The 21111-nt window shown below is 41.6% G+C and overlaps 1 protein-coding gene across 6 annotated transcripts in view; it reads left to right on the forward strand.

Annotated features, from left to right (window-relative positions):
* The window catches only part of nrg2a (neuregulin 2a), an 82657-nt gene that overhangs the window by 39448 nt on the left and 22098 nt on the right, over nt 1-21111 (forward strand). For all 6 annotated transcript variants that reach the window (XM_005472158.4, XM_025910635.1, XM_005472159.4 and 3 more), the window contains exons 2-3: nt 2545-2710; nt 4004-4122. In XM_005472158.4, the coding sequence (XP_005472215.1) occupies nt 2545-2710; nt 4004-4122 (285 nt within the window). The remainder of the gene's footprint in view (nt 1-2544; nt 2711-4003; nt 4123-21111) is intronic.

The raw sequence follows: 21111 nt of genomic DNA on the forward strand, positions 1-21111 counted from the left end.
CTAATGAGGACCAACACAGGATCTTTCATTTTAGCATTTACATATGAACATGAAGTAAAGATATGGCTAGCCAAAAGAGAGCTTAAAGCGGTTGCCACAGTGACTCTACTGTAGGGACATTTACAGATAGAAAGGGAGGCTACAATGCTCAAAACATGAGCAACAAGTTCAGGGTCTGGCTGCTGGGCTGGAGTCGGCATATACTCACTTTGTCATCACTTTTATTTATTTATTTTTGCTAGCTTTGCATTAGCATGCTATCTGTGCAGATGCTTGCAAGTTGTGTTATGTAAGTATAATGCAGCTATTTCTGTCCTGGGGGCGGTTTTCAGTATTTCAGCGTTCTTGTCCTTTCGTGCAAGAAAAATAAAAAATGTCCGTATCTCTACTCCTTAAAAGTTGTACACCTCCTGCAGGCAAACTGAATTCAGCTGATTGTATCAGGAGCGCAGGGGAAGAAAAAGGCACGTTTGTATTTGTTGTTGTTGTTGGGTTTTTTTTTAACCGCCAGGTGAACAGATAACTGAAAAACCTTTTGAAGTGCAAGTATAATAATTAATTATAAAGTAATAACTGTATAATAATGATTATTATAAGTAATAATTATATAATTATATAATTACATTATAATTATTATTTATAATTATAATAATCAATGGGTTTAGTGCAGTAAAGCATTACATTACTTCCTTACTGAAAAATGTCATTACAGTAAGACGTTACTTTGGAACCCTGAACATTGCTGTTAAATGATCTGAGGTGAAGGATGTATCCTTTAGCCTAATGTTAGCTGGAATTTTGCAAATCGAGCCCAGTGTGTTCTTAGCAAAATTCTATTTACAAGAATGAATGGTTTGTCTACATCATACTTTTGCTTCAGCTGAGGAATCATTTCATGTCCGGTACTGAGAGATCCATGACTGGGACCATGAGCACTGACCTCCTGCTCCTGTCAGGAGAATTAGCGCCAAGTGGCCCGGGAGATCGAGCACAGGTCTGTGTCAGGATTTAGAGTGGAGGACACACTGTCAGTTGTAGGACACACTGACAAGCTTGGCTGCAACAGAGTTCCTAAATGTCACATCTGCTTGGCTTACATGGCACCGGAAAGTGCTTGCATTTCTGTTCTTGTGAATAATGGAGTATATTGAGGTAGGATCAGTAATAAGCAACAGTGACCTCTGCAGAACTGACAAGGAACAATACCTTCAAAAGTAGCGCACAAACTTGTGATGGTTATTGTTTAACAACTCTTAAGGTATACGTTTGTAATGCCACATTTTAAAATGTGAAAATGCTGTTATGTAGATATAATCAATCTACAGATATGCCTGTAGCTGCACCAAAACCCACCACTGTCACCCGCTGCCCACTTAAACGCACACAAAACATGAAAACTGCAGCATCATTAGAGTTTTTCTCTCTGTGCAGACATGTCGCTTAACCAGGTCAGTGAAGTGGGACAGTCTCTTTAAAAAAAGAGGACAACAAGGGATAATTTCGGTGCGCTGCTATTTCAGTGTTTAATTGAAGTCATTACCTGTGTGTACTTCATTTTGCTTGTCATGCTTTGTCTTCATTCAGCTGTCATCCTTTGATGCACCACAAATAGCTGCAATTTGTAGGACCACTCAACTCAGCAAATGCATGAAATTTTAAATGTTACACATGGAGCAGGAAATTGTGTGTGTGTGTGTGTGTGTGTGTGTGTGTGTGTGTGTGTGTGCATTAGGGTTTGGAGGGGGCTTTTGGCCAGCCCCTGGCTGACCCTTGTTCACCTCTTTCCTCTCGCTCCGCCCTGGATGAGTTTTCTCCTAAACATGTGTGCAGCTGTCAGCTGGCAAGTGTTTGTGTGAATGAGTGAGTGTGTCTGTGTTGTGTGTTTTGTGTGTGCTTTGGATGCAGATCATTTTCATATTTCAATTAAAATCTTTTTTCTCTTCTGGGGACAAAAGAAAGGGGAAAGGAAAGTTTGAAGAATTTACAGAGTGTACTACCGAGGCACTGATCATTGATATGAGCATACAGAGAAAGAAATGAACACACAAGAAATTCACTCAAAGTTTAACATTTCTGGGCAAAACAATGGTTCTGTGCTCTTGCAAAGTACAATACTGTAACAAACAAAATCCTTTTTTTGTTTTTGTTGTTCCCATCATGACAGCAGACTAGTTGTTATGGAGTCATAATGTTATTGGCTTTTCTTGCGTACAGATTGGCTTTAAAGTTTGTGGTTGCAGATTTTCTAGATCAGCCAATGGATGTTTGCTAAATATTGCTTCAGGTGTTTTTATAAAAGCGATGCCAGATTGAAAATCAGCCTGTTTATTAGTTTGAGGTAAAGCTGATCATGTCTCTGGTGACAACATCTGGAGGTTACATGAGAGAGCTGTTGGCTCAGTCCGTAGAGACAATCACCGCCTCTGTTGCAGTCTCTTTGTCTCCTCCTAAAACACACAATTACACACAAACCAAACCATAATCAAGTCCTTGTCTATATATTAACACTGACTTGTTTTTCTTTTTGTCTTTCTCTATTTTTAGCTGCGGCTCCAAAGTTAAAACCGATGAGGAATCCAATGATAGTGGACGAGGGAAGCAAGCTCACGGTTAGGTGCGAGGCCACAGGAAGCCCTGCCCCTACCTACAGATGGTTCAAAGATGGCAACGAGCTGAAGGAAAGCAAAAAAGTCAGAATAAAGAACGGCAAGTGAGTACAAATCAAAAACCGAGTCCTGTAAACCCAACATAGGCGGTATGGTAAAAGGTTCTCCGTGGGTGACGTTACTGTCAGCAGGCAGGGCTGATGCAGTTTTCCCCCTCTTTTCTCTTTTTAATAGTATTTGGGATTATAAAGGATAATTCCTTCATTGAAGTGCACTGTAATGACTCAGTGATCCAGTTAGTGTTTGATCCTTCCTTTTATTTAACTTTCTCATTCAAATAAAAAGTTGCATTTCAAAGCAATAGATCATATATGTAAGCACCCAATGTGGCAGAAGTGCAAGTTAGCACTAGTCAAGTTGGCTTGGAGGAGTGCAACCGGGGGCTAATGTTTTATGTAAAGCTGAAACATACAGGGTGATGTCGCTGACTTGTTCTCAGCTAAACCAGCTAAACCTGATAAAACTGAGGGCGAGCTACGTCTGCAGTAGCTGTTTTCTGTTTCGGCCCTCTTCAAAGAATATATTATTATTAGCAATACAAGACTATGAGATAGTGCCCTCATATATATATATATATATATATATATATATATATATATATATATATATATATATATATATATATTTCTTTTTTAAAAACCCTTCAAATTATATTTATTTTCTTTCTGATTTTCTTTTGCACACTGTGCGGCCACAGCTTTGTTACTGCCAGCCTTTAGACTATTTTTGGAGATCACACATAAATTAGCTTTTGAACAGATCAAAGGTGGAACACACAGAGTTAAACTAGCTCTGTGGTTCAGGTCGCCCTGTGGAAAGCTTTATAAATGCCTCTTTCATAACAGCAGTGTGGGGGGTGGGGGAGGATGCTTTATTACCTTGTTGTAAATTAACATCAAAAATACCTGATGGTCTGGGGTTTTTTTGTAATTATGTTTTTTATTGATTTAAAACATCATTTGAAAATAAGAAATACCCAAGGGAAGAAAGGAAATATGACAGTTTTCTGTGTCCTTGTCCTGTAATTACTCACCGTGGCTACTGTTGAGCAAAGGTTAAAACTTAAGGAGGCCGCGATATAACAATATCGACGTGAAACAGAGCTACAAAACAACACAGCAGCTAGTTCTAACATATTGTTCCTCGGTTTCTTATTAAAAAAAGTCATCCCACTCTCCAGAGCAAGTAATCATGAATCCTTATTACAGAAGAGCTGGTGCCATGCCCTGTCATGCACCGGCACCCCTCCCTCAGTGTTTCCACTTGTTGCCTTCACTTGCTATTTCCTCCCTGCCCTGATTCCCCTGACTCAGCTATGTGAGTGTTGTCACCCACAGGAAAAACTCCAGAGTCCAGATCAGCAGAGCAAAACTGGAGGATTCTGGGAATTACACATGTGTGGTGGAGAACCCGCTGGGAAAGGACAACTCCACTGGCACTGTTAACGTCCAAAGCAGTGAGTACTGACTCCTAAGCAACAGGCAAAGCGGCACAGATGTACTGGCATTGTTGTTGTTGTTATAACTGTTCTCCTGCCAATTGAGAGATCCAAAGGAGCCATTACAAACAGGCATGCAAGAAGAGTAACACGCATGAAGAACAACTGTCCACACATGTGGTTTTGGCCTATTAATCAGTGGAAAACAGAATTGCACTTTGGGGTGAATGGAATTTAAATGCAATGTATGGTGTGTTATCTCCTTTCATTCACCATTCTTCGCTTGCAATGCAAAACCCCACAAAACTGTACTGCACAGTGTCTTTGACCGTCACTGACACGCAGCAAAAGCAGCAGACTACAGATTTAGATCTGAAACATAGCTTGACAGAATATGAGAGTTGTAAAAAGTATCTTCAGTGTGTGTGATAGAATCTAACAGGCTTGTTTAGTAGTGGTAGTGGTGTGTGTGCATTGCAGATTTTTGCAAAGTATTGTATCAGATGAAAGAGTTTTGATAACAGCTGCTTCCATTCAGTGGGTTAGTGAGCTTGTGTTTGTTCCTCACAGTACGGGGAGCGAATTTTTTGGCTGCTGTGGGGAGCTTGTTTTTTGAGTAGACGAAGCGAATACATTTATATATCAAAATATAAGAAAGAAAGAGTTTCAAAGACCTTAAAGAGCTAATACATTTATGTTGCTCTGCATCCTTTCAAGAAAGGACTTGATGTTATCTGGTGCTGGACTGTCAGAGATCTATATGGTTGTCTGGCATGCAAGAGTCAGAAACTGCTGGATGTGCTTGAGGAAATCCAACTTCCTCCACTGAGATCACCCGGCTTTTCTCTTTGTAGACCGCTGAGTAATGGCGCAAGACTTTGATACTGTGCAGGCATGAGCATGCGACGTTAGTGAATCAAGTCAGCGCAGATAGTGATTGTTTAATCACACCTATCGTGCGTGACGGCATATTTTTATTCACGCTATTCCGAGTGAGAGATTTCCTAGTTGACAACATCCACATATTCACTATTTTTGAAGAATGAGTGACTTTAAAAGAAAGGTTCCTCGTGCCGGACCAGTGGAGATGTTCTCGTTATTGCTGACCTTACAGCTGGGTGATTGCTGTACTCATCCCACGCTGATGGAGGTGTAAATGGTTGGGAAAAGGAGGGGGATTGGAGTTTATCCATCACACCCTGTCCTTGGGCGCACTCAGGGCACAATAATCACCTCCACCTTCTTGTTTTGCATTTGTCAAGGCCACCTTTCAGAGCTATTGTTTACAGTTAACAGACTTAAGCTGAGCTTCATTATTAGAGCCTTTTCAGATAAAGAAAGGACCCATTGTGTTTGGAAACACGGAGATTCTCAGGGGTTTCAGCATGCAAGTTTGATTTCCAGCAAACAATTGCGCCGAAAAGAAGTCCTCCATATTGTGTTTAAATGGGGCTTAATATCGTTTTTAAAAGTTTCCTGACATTTAAAAGGCTTCATTTGAGATTCACAGCCAGATTGTGTGACTCTCACTATATTGCTTGTCGTGAGATTTGGCTCTTCTCCAGTGCAGTGATATATTCCTTTTCACTTATGTGCATTTAATATTTAAAGGGTCAGTGATGCAATACATACTGCGCTAACATTTATGAAAAATTAATTCGATAAACAGCAGTCGGTGAGTTTCATCATGTTTAATGGCAAGTAAATAAGAAAGGTCAGATCGTGCTCGAGACCCTAGGGAACCCCTGGTGGTAGCACCTGTTTGAGCGAGCTTGCGAACATGTGACTGGCGGCACATGAAAATGTATATGATGATCTTAGCAGACGAAAAGAGCTGGTAATGCAGCAATATCAAAGGTAACATAATATCACAAAGCAATGAACAAGTGGGCTGAGATGTACAGTAGCCACAATGGATAAAACATGACTGAACACCCGACAGTTCCAACTTTAAGCCGAGCACGATAGTATCTGCATGTGGTGCCGGCACATGTGTCAAAGCTGAGGTTAAAGCATACTTCTTCATTGAATCTCAAGTCATCCTTTTCACAGCTTTGTCCCTCTTTTGTCTTTGTGTAAAAGCATCTTTATGTTCTCTTTGTGTTGTTATCTGTTGATGCTTTGTCATTTCCTTAAATCACTCCTGGATATTCCAACAATGGCATCACTGTATGTCCTTTCATGTGCCACGATCACTAGATGTCTGTCTCTGTGTGTTTTGTTTTTGTGTGTGATTGTGAGTGTGTGTGTGAATGTGTTTGTTCATGGTTCAATAAAAAAAAAAAAGTCCCATTGTGTTACAACGGCACGTCTCGTTCTGTCATGCTTCAGGGGAGAAGGCAAGACAGGGCGAATCAGGGGTGATATGTCCATAGGCAGTGGGAGTGCTTAACTGAAAATACATATGGTATTAAAAGGAATTGGAAGCAAGCAGGGCATGTTGCTTTGATTAACATGCTAGTCTAGTGAAAGGCTGAAATTAGCAGATGCAGAAAAAAAAATGATGCATTGCATGTTGCAGGGAGTCTCTGTGAAATGTATTTCCCTCCCCCCAAAAAATGTACTGTGTGATTTTGATTCAGATGCAGAGAACATGCAATCTGTTTAGACCGAGAGCTGTTTTCATTGTGAGGTCATAAGAGAAATGGCCATTGTGTTAAAGGGCTGCAGTGGAGTATGCTCGCCTGCTGCAGTATGTTGCCGAAGCAGCATGTAGCCGCAGTATTATCTGTGTATGTGTGCCTTCCAGGGAGGGAGAGCGAGGGGAGGGGGTGCAGATGTAGATGGACAGAGCGAGCTAAAGAAGAAGATAGCGTGGATAAAGGAAGGAGGGCGGGTTGTGGGGAGGGGGAGCAAAATGAGGGAATGCATGACAGAAAGCAGACAAAGACATTAGGGTAGAGGGCAAGAGGGAGATACAGCCAGTGGAAAAGAGAGGCAGACAGTGAGGGAGAGAAAAGTATGAAGAGGAAGACATGAGTCCGCTCTGTTGCAGAGGAGGGTTTCACACCCATTTTAGAATGCAGTTACTGCTCTCCAGCTTTTGTCCTAAGCACCTCCGTACAGTACCTGACATCTAGATTCAGGGTGTCTTTCCTCCTTGCCTGTGGTGTATCTCTAACAGTATCTGGCATGCAAACAAGCCAACACTGCTTGAACTTATTAAGGAGAAGACAGAAAGTGAAATCCGTAGAGCATAGATAATAAAGTCAAATAGCAGCTCAGCACGAGAGCATCATTCGAGCCCTCGCACTTGGATACAGTGTGGCGCCGGGCTTTGCCTGCCTGCTTGTCTGTTCTGGTGAACAGAGACTTTGAGAAACCAGCACTCAGCTCCACCACATGGTGAACACAGGCCACCACAACCCATCTTTATCTCAGCGGCTCACAGTAACTCCTGCACGTTATTCTTTGCCAGTTGTGTGTTATACATTAATATGTTTTAAAGTAAATGAAAGGACCTTTTCAAACGTTTTCAAAAAGCTTTTGTGGAGGTTTTAATCGGACAAAGGTTTTAATCGGAAGACGCTACGGTACCACACTTAACAAAACATTTTTTTCAACCCGTCTTTATTGGTACAGTGTTTGACTTGATATGCAAAGTAGCAGTTACAGAAGGAGTGCCAGGATGTGACACATAGCCCTGAGGTGTTGCCAAAGTTAAAAGTTATTGTTCTTTTCAGTTAAAATTATTCTTAGGAGAACCGCTTCCACTTGCCATAGAAGGAAGGAGTCTGTATATATTCCTGTATTCCTATAGTACACAGAACAGCTGGTCATGACTCATCACAAACCATATCAATATAAGACAAATGTAAGACCCGTGTAATCTCGAGTCGAGATGTGGACCATGGCGTAGAAGCTGCTGTGAGCAGAACCTTCCCTCAAACTGAACCCCTTTATGCATTCGGAGGCATGCAGCACATTGTGGCTTCACGCCAGCCTTGCAGTTTGCCAATAATATTGATTGATTGGACTTGTGCGGGGATTTTAGTCATGTCTTTTTGTTAGGGCAGCAGAAGAGAAACACACACCGATTAAGTGCCAGTTACTGTACAGTTATTCAGCACAGATGGTTGGAGGTTCTGCTGAGTTGAGTGTTTAAGTTGCTCGTTATCAATGTTTCGGTCTTAAGACCCATTTAATACTCTCTCCTTCTCTTTGGCTCCATTTGAGCTTCCTGGGAATTTTGAAACATTAGTTTAATCTGCGGACCAGTTTTTACATACTTTTGTGAGGCCACATGTTTTATTATTTGTGTTTGCGCCAACTTTGGCTTTCTGACAAAATGCACAACAGTGTGCAGCGTATGAGCAACTGTGCACTTCCTGGTGGTTTGGAATATCATGTATCCTTTAAACAGTCTCTGTGACAATTGCTGTCTTTTTGAGCATGATGCTTTCCGCCTTATGCCCAACCCCCAGTGCCAGGGACCATTTGTTGTCCATGTGGTCTGACCTCTACCCTGTAATCAGTTTGGCATGGTGAAACCTGCTGGCATACTGCCGAACAGTGTTGCATATCATCCGCTGTTTTCCATAGGGCCAGCATGAAGGAGCAACACTAGTCAAAGTTTGCTCAGCTCCACGTGGCTTCAGATTAAGGCCTCCCATTATCCTACAGGCTGCTGTGTTGTGATAAGCGCTTGTGAGACAGCCATTTGTGTCTGCAGGCTGCAGGTCACATCCTTGGGGGGTGCTGTGCGCAGCTCCGCTGAGAGAGTGTGTGAGCGTCCAGGAATGTGTTGATGGAAATCACAGCTGAACGTACGATTCCTCCAACCTCAACAGTCCTGCTGAGGCCCACCAGCAACAATTTCGCGCATGCATGCACTCACGCATGCACAATGCCCCTCAGCCCCTACCCCTCCCTCAACCCCACACACATATAAACGTGCGTAAATGTTTTGCGTATTTTCGCTCCTCATTTTGAAATCAAATACTTGCAGTCCTGCTGTTAAAAAGAGGGGAAAAAAAGCCGTTTGGCAATCTCAAAAACTCTTAATAACTTAAACAATTGAGCAGGCAAACGAGAACTGGAGCATCTCTGCAGCCCCGCGTTAAGCTTAATTTACAATTTGTTGCATTGTTAAAGGCTCAAGAACTCAAGCAATTACACCCCAGTCATCCTGCATCTGACCTCAAGTCAGTGCAGAAGGCTAAATGTACTCTGTCACATTTGCTGTTGCACATAATTCACCTGCAGAAAATGTGCTAATATATAAATTATATATATGTTGTGATTATATGAGAAAACTCCTGATTGGTTGTTATTTGAACTTAGCTAAAACGGACAACAAGACCAAATACGGAAAATAAACCGATAGCCCTTATTCACATTCAGTGTTAAAGCTTGGTGATGATACAAAACATTGATCAAAGTCTATCAAAGACAAAGGTTTACGATACGTTTAGTGAGCCCTTCCTTGGAACCGAAGGCCAAAATTTTCCCGAGTTGTAAAACAACTTTATATGTTACAGAAGACATGATTAACACAAAGCAATAAACACGAAACCAAAAAAACCAACTTTTTCTGTTTTCTTCCAGTAAGTTAATATGTGTTCTACGTAAGTGAATCATTACCGTAAGTACCTCTTTGCACTGGATAAACAACAACTTCCTTCACTCCTTCCACGTCTTTCGATGGTCAGTTGAGTAAAAACAAAACTTACTCAATCCTACTACGCAAGCGAAAAGATAAACTCATCTCCAGTGACGCTAAAGGATGTTAGTTGTGGCCTCGGATGAATGTGGAGTATCTGTAAGCCGGTCAATTGTATTGATTGCTGTGGGTAAAGCTACAGCCATGTCTGCAGGAAACGGGCCTTCACATCTGCCAAGCTCTCTGTATTTACAGGCCACTGGAGAACAGCTTGTCAGGTTCTGTGGATCAAGCTGCTCGGCTATTAGTCATACCCACTTTTTTAAAACTATCCAGGAGTCCGGGGGTCTGGACAGGCGTGTCTCTGAGGTGGCCATCTGATTGTGCCAGAATCTCCACAAAATCAAGATCAGGTCCAGGGCTCTGTACAGCAAACAGAATGTTGTAATCTAACATATAGCGGCAAACACAACTGAACACAAACTGAAGGAAACGATCCTGATCTTGACCAATTTGGAAGTAAAACAACAAACTTTCTGAAGTCATGTTTGCCATTGTCTATAGTTTTGCGTGCAGCAGCCTGCAGGCAAATTTACAAAAGCCGTTAATCCAGACATATAAAAAGAATCGGGATCTGTATTTCCTCTCTTTCACGTGTTAAGAAACCTGTTTTATCAAATGAAACCAGATTGTTTGTTTTGCTGTCTGACATTACGACTTGACTTATGACAGCTCGAGTGAATCACTTGTTTTCTTATTGCACTCACAGAATCATCATTTCATCTACGCTGCGGTTTGTTTTTGTTTATTGTTAAAGACTTTTTGTATTAGTGGACAGCATCCGGTGTGGTGAGAAGTTCCAGACTAAGCGGAAGCGTTTACGACTCGAGCGGATGAACACGCGCTGCATCACCTAGTAATCAGAAGACAGCTCATGTTATGAATGGATGAGTGCATACGTACAGCAGTGCTTCCAGTAACATCCAAAGGAAGCAGAAATCAAAGGGAAAGAATAATTTATCATGAATATCAAGAAAATTCTTGGAAACGATGCCATCATACTTTTGCTGGTCTTTTGGCACCTTCTGCACAACATGCATACCTGAGCCCAACCACAGCAACCACTGTGAGGCACATCTGTAAATACTGCCTCAGATCTTAGAGTATATCGATTTTAACCAATGTTTAGGGGCTTTTCCTTCAGCTCTAACAACCTGAAGTTAATCTGACAGAAGACAAGTTATGTTTCGCTCCTAAAACATAAATCAGCTCCCTAATCTGTCAGTAATTCATCGCTTTTTGACAGGGACTGTGAGTTATTGGCTTTCATATGTAGTGCGTGCTAATGTCATGGAGAAGAGGCAGCTGTTGGATCCTATCATCAGAATCTGTGAAAAATGAGTAAAATATGTTAAAGAAAACACTTTCTAAAAGTCCCTCAATGGATTATTATATTTTGCTTGATCTGTCACTTCACTTTAATCCCCTCCGATCCAGGACGATAAGTGGACGTCCTCACTCAGATCTTTGAAAAAACAACTAAGTTATTAAAAATCAAAACACATCAGACTTCTGAGACCGTCCGGTAATCTCACTGTGTTATGCGGGACAGTTAAGCCGTTAGTGTGAATGAGTGAGGATATTGCTATGTGTGAGGAAGGAAGCAGCTGTTACACTTGAAAAGCTGAGTGATGTGAGCAGGTGACACAAGGTTTTCGCTGTGTGCAGGGCTTTGTTAACTCTTCCAGTACCCTGGGACCAAACCTATCTGAGCCTTAATTTGATAGCATAATAAAAGAATCTCTTTCAGCCCTCCTCAGCTGTGCTGGTGGTCTTTTTTCCCCCTGATGGCGACCCCAACTGTGCAGGGTGACTGGGCGCCGTCTTCTCCTGTCTTGACAAATCACTAAGAAGCACCTCGGAGGAGAAGCGATTGTCTAAAAATGATGAATTTCATCATGAGGTCCTGAATGTGCCGACAGAGTAATGACTTTAAGTTGCCTTAAGAGTCCGTTGCGCAGATGTGTTCATTCGCATTAAAACAAAGTCCCTGCTCCTATTCTTACCTGGCATTTTTCAGAATGGGGTCAGACTAATTCAGGGGTGTCTTCTGTTCTTTTTAAAGTTCTCTTTGAGTACAAGAGGAACATATATTTACCATTCCATTGCGTAAAGCTCAGAGTAACAGTACTATAGTTTAGTTGCCACAGCTGTCTTTCATCTTAAACCTCCCATTACTCCAACATGCTGCTTCCTTTTGTTGGACACTTGGCAACTGTATTCATCGTGTGTGTGTCGGGGTGAGTAAGTTCTTTTCCCGGGGACTCTGTATGAGTAGTGGGTACGGCAATAGTGTCATCAGTGTTGAAGCCATTCAATCCTAAGTGTGTAGGTGTAAATGGAAAATGCCTCTCTTTGGTCAATGACACACTCACAGTGAACTCATCTTTTAGTATACAGAGGGCAGCCTAAAACAAAACACACTTGCTCCGTTCCCTGTTTTCAGGACATACAGCAGGTGTGGGTGGTGTGTGTGTGTGTGTGTGTGCATGTGTGTTTATGACCGAAGGAGGGCTGCTGTGTGCTTTCAGGCTTTCGGGGAATAACCGAGGGAAAACCTTTAGTCCTAACAGCTGGCCACTACTGTAGCTGTGAGTACAAGACCCAAATATGGAGCTGTGGTATATGTCTTCTATATCTGGTACAAGGTCGCAAAGACAGGCCTACCTTGGAAATGAGGGCCAGCTGTTGAAGGTGAAGGCAAAGGAGCATATGGCTACCTCACACTGTGTCCTTTTAAAGCTTTGAAAATATATCTAAATTATTACCTAATGTATTTCTTATAGTTGACATCAAATTGATCATCTGAAATGCTGGCCACTCCCAGCATTTATGACTCATAATAAATAATAGATAGAATTTCCGTTTGTGGAACACGTTTAAGTATATCGATTTGATCGGTGATTATTTTTCAATCCGCTACTTAAAACTTTATAAACACTTCACAGCGAAGTCAGTCTCGCTTCATTACAAATCATTTCATTTGTTTTGTTCTCGCATGTTACCTTCGAGTTGTAAATCTGCTTTTTTTTTTCGGAGTTGCTGCCTGTCGGGTCTAAATAAAAGATGTCACCAGATTGAGTGACTCTAAAGTGGATATACAGTGTGCCCTAAAGCCCTGTGGTGTTTTCTTGTTTGTTTGTTTGTTTGTTTGTTGTTGTTTTTTCCCGAATTGAATCTTTGTCCACCGAGTCCTCGCTGCAGTAAATTCACAGTGACACTGAAAGCTTTCTGAAGAGTTAGCCCGTTGCTCTTCCTCACCTTTTGATGCTCATTTGTGACCACTGTAGCCATGGCTACAGGCTGGAAAACTCAAGGATGTGGTAAACAACAGCTTCTCAGGTCAGAGTGGAAAAAGTGAAAGCCACTGGCATCCCCGCACTTGGATTGTGAAAGTGCCTCGAACGCCACCCTGACTCTGATCTGCCCATGAGAGAATACCCCTGTCCTTAACCGCGGTGCGGAAAACCCCTCGTGCTGCCCTGTTGCCAGCTGCACACATACTGGTGCCCGCCCGTGACCATAACAGCGCCCGTTTGTACACGCGCGCCATACCCCGTCTTTCCTGAGAGCTCTTCGCTCCCTCGCAGTGCGTGAGCAGCTGTTGTGCAATCACATACTAGGTTGCGCTTTGATTTGACTTCAACGCTGGGATGATTGAGGCAGGCAAGACCAGGCAAATCAGCTATGTGACTGAAAAATGGTAATAGGAGACAAGAATATAAAAGAAGACACACTGGTTGTGGCAGTGGCAGTCTTGCTGAGAGTGGGTGGTAGATTAATGTTCCTGGCAGGCTCCATTTTGTTCATTTCTAAACATTCCCGTTTCGTACTGAAGGAGTTTGAATTGTGGATAAATTTCCTTTGAAAAAAAGCTTTAAGTGCATCGCTATTCATAATGGGCTCTTTCGTGCATCTTACCTACAGTAAATAGTAATTTAATTCCTCTTTGGACCTTTGACATGAAATCTCTTGCTTATGTTATACTTTGTGCAAAATGCTGGAAGGCACAGATGCTTGATATTGCCACTGACTGGGTGTGGCCATATTGTATGTGTGGAAGTAGCATGCTTGGTTTTTGTTGGTTTTGGCAAGCTGAAATATTTTCCACCTAATGATCCTGTCAACAAGCCCTCTTTTCTCGTTCTCTGCTCTCATCTTCCCTGCACTACTTCAGTATCCATCGCTCTTTGTCCTTCTCATGTGTCTCTTGTTTTCTTTCATTGCTCCTACATTTGTCTGGGCTTGAGCTCCTGTCAAAATATGTTGTGGCTCCAAAGCTGAGCGTGAAAACACGTATTGTATGCATTTTTTTTATTTTTTTATTATTTCAATAGACAATTTTTTATTTTTAATTGCTATCTTTTATAAATATCTGTTCAAGCAGCAGATCTTTATTGTAGCATTTGTGAGGTCCAGACATTTATCTTACTTTCTAGGCTCATTTGTCTGCAGCCGCACCTTCTTTAAAAGTGTAATGCTGCTATTCAGTACAGCCCACAATACAAATAGCTAAACTCTGCAAATAATCTTTTTTTCTTCTCCTCATTCATTTTGTTAAACCTCACTGGACATTCTCTGTTGCCACATCAGACACAGCTGTCAACAGCTTTATATTGAACCAAAGCCACACTTCCCAGTTTGCTTCTTTGTACCTCTCCTTATCTGTTTATCTTATTTATCCGTTCTCTTTGGATGGGATCGTCTTTGCAGAATAGCAGAAAGGAACAAAATGCAGTGCACACATGTGTAGCAAGAATGCTCACAAAATGAACAGGTCTTGAGTATTAAGATAAAAGATCTCGGTTCCAGCTGTAACAGGAGACACGTCAGGCATTCCCTGCCAAGAGTTGGGAGGTGAGGGAAGTTGGGGGGCACTCAGTACTTTTTTTGTTTCTGGTACATAAAACTGAGTTGTGGAAAAGCCTGTCTGGGTGGCAGAGCTATTGCAGAAACCACCCTCTTTACGTCTCTGCTGAAGGGTCTGTACATTTACATTTATCACTCTCTCTTCTGATTTTTGTGGTCTGGCTCGAAGGTTTCCTCCCTCTTTAGATTGGATGAAGATTCACATTATTTGGATTTATATTTAGGTTTGCAATGATAACACGCTCGTCCATTGTAATGGGTGTTAAGCTGTAGAACATTAGTGGTTTTTGCACCTTCACACTCCTTTATCTGCGTTGCTTTGCTGCAGAAATGTCAGAGATGAATGTCCGCACCTGTTCTTGCTCAGTGACATATTTCCAAATAGGCTACATAATTTATACTGTTTATCTTGATAACACTGTTTTTAAGAGTCAAAACAAGAAATTCATAACCAAGTCCAGATGGATCTGGTCCACCGATGGTTGAATAACTGCCTTGTCTTTTTCCCAACCCTGAATCTGATTCTGTCTCGCATTTTTAGAGGCCTTACTGTTCATCTACAGTGCTGAGGTGAAAAAGATTAGGCTAAGCTGAAGTAAATTATCAGAATTCGTCATAAATTGCGGGGACGTGTGTGTAACTTCACCGCGGGCCTATTGAAAATGTATTTCATTACACAATTCAGTGTTTTGGGGCCGGGCTGTGAGGTGCAGCGCAGGGCTAGGATTCAGTATGAGCGCATTTCTGCTTGCTGCATATGCACAGGGTGCCTCGAGAGGACAAAACTGTGCAAAAGGGACCTCTCTTTTCATTTTTACGATTTTCCTAGAATCCTTTGGAGAGCGTGGAAAGACAGGCATGTTTATGAAGGTTTCCAGATGGTCCGCCTTGCACCCCCAGCTTTTCTTTTCAGTTCTTGAGCCATGAAGGATTAATCAAAGTCAGTGGCAAGGGCTGATGGCTAAACACTGTGGCTCTCACTAACCCAGAGGAAACCTCTGTTCAACTTACTTCAAGTCAAATTCAGCCCCTGGGCTACAGTACTGAGGAAAGTTGAAACCCAAGGTTAAAAACCAAGCATGCTTAACGAAACCTTGGCTACACGAGTGCAGATAAACAAACTCTGCCCCCAATTCTGTTTAGCGGAGCAGCTGATGTCCTCCTCAGGTTAAAGGAATTTGTAGTTGCGTCCAGCAAGGAGTCAGCCTTAATGAATACACCTGAACTCTGGTCCCCTTTGAGAGGCGGGGAGGGGGATTATGTAGCGTGACTGGAGACAGACAACACCATATGGCACGAAAGGCAAGAAAATGCAGCAGAACAAACTGATGAACTTTGAGTCATTTGGACTTTGGTATTTCTGGATTCTCTGTAGAGATTAATTATCCGAGTTCCCTTTTGTTCTGTTTTTAGTCAAATGCATTTCAGCGATTCAGTGCATTATCCTGTAACACAAGAAGACTAAAAAGGATTTCTGATTGCTGTGATCAGACGAAGTTTTTGCCTTTTTAGAAACCATTTTTAGCTTCATCACTACCGCCCCGCCTTCTCCTGACAGATGCAGATGAAAGCGCCGTCTCTGAAAAAGAGGATGACAGCTCGAAACAAGAAAAGCCAAAAAAAAAAAAAATCACAAAATCTGAGTTATAACAAAACTGTTCATTTCTGAATAAGACAACTCTATTTTTGTTAATAGTGCTACCCGCTGTTGTGCTTCTGTTAATTATCACTTCACACACTGGAGAAAACAACCCTTCAGTTGACAGGAATAACTGGAGCTTGTGGAACAGAGGGGCTTTTTATTTATTTATTATTTTTGTTAGTAGTTAATGAAACAGATTGCTCCCTTTCTATAAAAAAAAAAATACAAAAATATACTACTGATGTCAATTTTCTTTAATAAGCACATGCAAAAGCACTAGCACTCTAACCCAGCTGAACAGCTGCGCTGCATGGCAGTGATGAACACATACAGCCTTCGTGACACATGTTATTATTCCAACTGTCAACAAAAATTGCTGTGGTTTGTTCACCGCAGCCGCGCTCGATGATTAGAGGTGAGTCCACCTCAGATCATCCTTTGTCGTTCAGTGCTGTTCGCACACCATAAAACTGTAACCTGAACCCATGTAATTATTTTATCACTGAATATGTGCAATATTGTGAGGATCATTTTTAGTCCACGCAAACAGAACGCTCTTCAGAGGTCAGACAGATGAATGATGCAAAACTGATGTGATTTACTGCAACTAAACAATGAAACCCTCAGAAAAAAAAGGAGAAGAAAAAAAGCCAGTGAGGATTATGAAGCATTTCAGTCCTTTTAGACGCATACTGAGATAAGACTGTACTCCATACGTCTTATCTCAGGATGACTGTACTGCAACAGTAATTCCGTCTGTTATGAGTCCATAAATGTAAAGATCAAGCATTGAATTCTTACTTTATAGTTGGTGGTCTGACCAGTTATCCAGTCCATTCATCTTTTCTCCTTATCCAGTTCTGGGTCACGGTGGGTTTGGAGCCTATCCCAGCTGTCACAGGGTGAGAGGTGGGCTACACCCTGGACGGGTTGCCAATCTGTTGCAGAGCTGTCGTATAGAGACAGACAGCAATTCACATTCAGATTCACACCAGCAGCCATTTTGCAATCCCCAATTAACATTTTGATGCACGCTCGATTGGAATCACAAATCAACCTAACCGCGTGCATGTCTTTGGACTGTTTGAGCAAGCCAGAGTATGCGGAGAGAAACCGTGCGAGCACAGGGAGAACATGGAAACTCGGATTCAAACCAGGACCACTGCTCCACTGTGCTGGCCCCAACTGACTCAGGAAAAAAAAGGCTTTTCTGTGTGATATTGTTAAGTAGTAAAAGAAAAAGATTATCTTCTCATATCAAAGGAAACCATTTGGAGCGTTTGCAGTTGTATTGCAGTTCTTTGAAGAATAACTCAGTCTGTTACCATACCAGTCATCTCCTCTCATTTACAGACAAAGTGTATTCCTGAAAAGTCAAAAACTTTGTACTTATACTAACTATATTTCAGTAGTACAGCGATTTCAAACACTTTTTTTTCTTTAATCTGCATCACACACCCTTAAATGAGATGTTCTCTGTTGTTTAAATGTGTATCTCTAACCAAGTCAATAAATTGTTAGGTCTTGTCATGAGTTTTAATCTCATGTAAACATGTGGTGCAGCCTGAGTAAACACTCTATTGGCTGAAGTAGATCTTAGAAAGAAAACATTGCTCTTGTTTCATCTCTGGAACTGAGGCTGCATGTACCATTTCCTTGTATGGGTTTCCCATTAAGTCAGATAACCATCACCTGCAATATTTTTGTGGTAGTCCTTTCCTTTCCCCCCCCCTCATTTTATTTTCCCTGCTGCACTTGATGTACGTCCTTCCTGAAATCGTGGCGTTGGCGTGACGTGACCCGAGCCTTTTCTTGTAAACATATCGAGGTGGAGCAGACACCGAGACTGCTTCAAAGGCGTGTGTGTGACTGGATGGTCGTTTACTGTATTAATGCAATGTTTCTTCATAGTAGAGTGCAGAAAATGTTATTTGTTATAGGAACATTTAAATCATGTGTTCCTAAGTGTGGGAGGAAGGTCAAAAACATTTCGACTACAGCACATTTAAGTCTTCACCTTTCATCTGTACCATACCTTAAATGTTCTGAATATTAATATAGATATTGCAGGAAATATAAATATATATATAAACTAAGGAGCTTGGAAAGAAAAGATCTCTGGGCTTCTTTAAGTTTATTGAAGACGTTTCACCTCTCATCTGAGAGGCTTCTTCAGTTCTAAGACTATATATTGGAGAGTCCCAAGTATTTAAGCCCTACTGGGAGTTGTCCCTCAAGAGGGTCGTTATCCACTATTGTTCATGTTCCTCATCACATAAGCTAAGGTGTGAAAAAGGGAGTGAGTAATTATCATCAGAGGTTTCGGGTGAAACCACGGTGAGACCTTGCCTTACCCTGACCTACTGAGATCAACTGACACAAGATGTCAGTGGGTGTTAAAAACTGGATTGTGAGCAGCAGACGGTGTTGTAAACCTCCCCCTCTGTTCAAAGATGGCAGTTCACAGTGGCCATAGATGGCTTCTTTCACCTCTCTTTCAAACTGTCTGTCTTCTCTGTCCAAAATGTAAACATTGATATCCTCGAAAGAGTGACCTTTATCCTTTAGATGCAGGTGTACAGCTGAGTCTTGTCCCATCAGGGTGGCTCTTCTATGTTGTGCCATGCATTTATGACGTGGCTGCTTGGTCTCTCCAGTGTAGAGGTCTGAGCATTTCTCTCTGGTGTTTCTCTGATAAACCTGCTACATAAGGGATGACCTGTTGGTGTCTGACCTTCTTTACTGTGCATCTCTGCTAATTTGATGAAAGCCCAGTTGGGATAACTGCATGTTTTAAGAGCTTTCTTTACATGTGTGTGTTCCTTTTCTTGATTACTCCAAGTTTTTGTTCCAGAGGGTGATTGGAGTCAAAGAGTAGGTACTGGTCCATGTGTGTGGGCTTCTGGTAAACTTCAGTGTTGAGGTTTCCATTTTCCTCAATGCACACAGCACAGTCCAGACATGGCTGTTATCCTTTGTATCTCCTCTGGTGAACTTTGTGTTTCTATCCACTGATTTGATGTGAAGAATTAATGATTCTACTTCTTGGGTTTTGATTTTGACCCAGGTGTCATCCACGCATCTGTACCAGTGGCTAGGTGCTGTCCCTTTGAAAAAGCTAAGAGCTTTACTTTCCACTTCCTCCATGTAAAGGCTGGCTACAATTGGTGACACTGGGGAGCCCATAGCACATTCATGTTTTTGTCTGTAGAAACCCTCTTTGTATTAAAATATGTGGTGGTAAGGCAGAGATCTCTATCTTCTAAGTGAAGAGAGAGACCACATCAAACGACACAATGGTTTCATCCGGATCCAGTGTACTTTTCTGAACCTTGTTGGTGAAGTAGGGGGAGTTTTTGATGTGATGGGGGGTGTTCCCCTCAAGGGGAGACAGGATGGTGGCGAGGTTCTTGGAAATGTTGTAGGTGGCTGGGTGGGACTCCAGAGTATAACAGGGTATAGCACCCCAGGGTACAGACAGTGGTATGTAGAGTAGTCAATGGCTTTATCCTTTTTTCAAGTTGTTTTGGCAACTGATGACTTTTTGTAGTTACCTGTGGGGTCTTGTCTTAAGGCTTCATTGGTGTTGTTGTCACACCTTGGCTCATGTGATGAGACACATGATCAATAGTGGCTCAACAATCCTCCTAAGGGACAACACCCACTAGGACTTTTAAATACCTGTGACTCTCCACCATTTGGTCTTAAAACTGAAGAAGCTTCTCGTATGAGAGTGAAGCATCTTCAAGAAACTTAAAGAAGTTCAGTAGCTTTTTTTTCCAAGCTCCTTAGATTACCATGGCCTGGATGACTGAGAACCTACACAGACATATGTTATATAAAATGTTTTACTCCAGGTGCATTCAATTTCTCTTAAAAATATACTATCTATTCTATTGACAGAAGGCATGATGATGGGAATAAAAGTAAAATTTATCTAATGATAGAAATGCGGGAAAACCAAACAGTTTGGTTTTGCAAAAAAAAAAAAAAAAATTGTGATATTTATGACGAGATCTGTGTCGAGCCCAGCATTATAGCTTGCTGGGCGCACATGGAGATGTAAAGCAGTAACAGGCCCCTGTAAAGGAAGTCTTCAGCATTTCAGGGTTTTTAGATATTTTACTGCCGCTCAGCAGGGTTTCTACACATGCTTTTGTCAAGTTTACTAGTTTATCATAAACCCTAAAGTGCATGAACCTATGATTTATAGATGCATCAGTTCAGGTCCTGTGCGTTGGCCTTTAACTGCAGTAAACTTTTAAATCTGACACAATTTAAAAACTGAGTCTCCTATTGGTTTTTTCAAGCTTTTAGTCTGCCTCTGAAATTAATTGTATGTTTCCTATTTAGGCCATCCTGCTCACAAGCTTAAGCCATAACTGTTATGAAAATAATACGGGTAGTGAGGTTTTTTTTTTTTTTTCATTTTACAGATTATCGTTTTACTTTCTACGTGCCTCGAATGCCGTAAACATCAACAACTGTTTTATCATACGCTTCTGCTGACGGTGTATATGTGTATGCTTTTTTAGTAAGAAAGCTTTCTGTACACAGTGTGCAAAAACTAGAACTTTTTCTTCACTTTTCCTACCGCAGAGGGTCTGCTATGTGGGAGTAACTGGAAGACACAAAGGAAAGAAGGGAGGACAGCAGGGAAAAGGAGTAGGGGAGGATAAAACTGGGACACTGTGCTACATCATAGATTAGATGTTGATGACTGAAAACCAATAGTAATGTTAGGATAACTGCAATCTTTGAAGCCCACTGAAAGCAGTGCTTGAATCCTGCTAAAAATATGTAAAGTGACCTTTTTCTTAAGAAATCATCAATT

The sequence above is a fragment of the Oreochromis niloticus genome, linkage group LG10 (genome assembly GCF_001858045.2).
Source record: "Oreochromis niloticus isolate F11D_XX linkage group LG10, O_niloticus_UMD_NMBU, whole genome shotgun sequence".
Taxonomy (NCBI): domain Eukaryota; kingdom Metazoa; phylum Chordata; class Actinopteri; order Cichliformes; family Cichlidae; genus Oreochromis; species Oreochromis niloticus.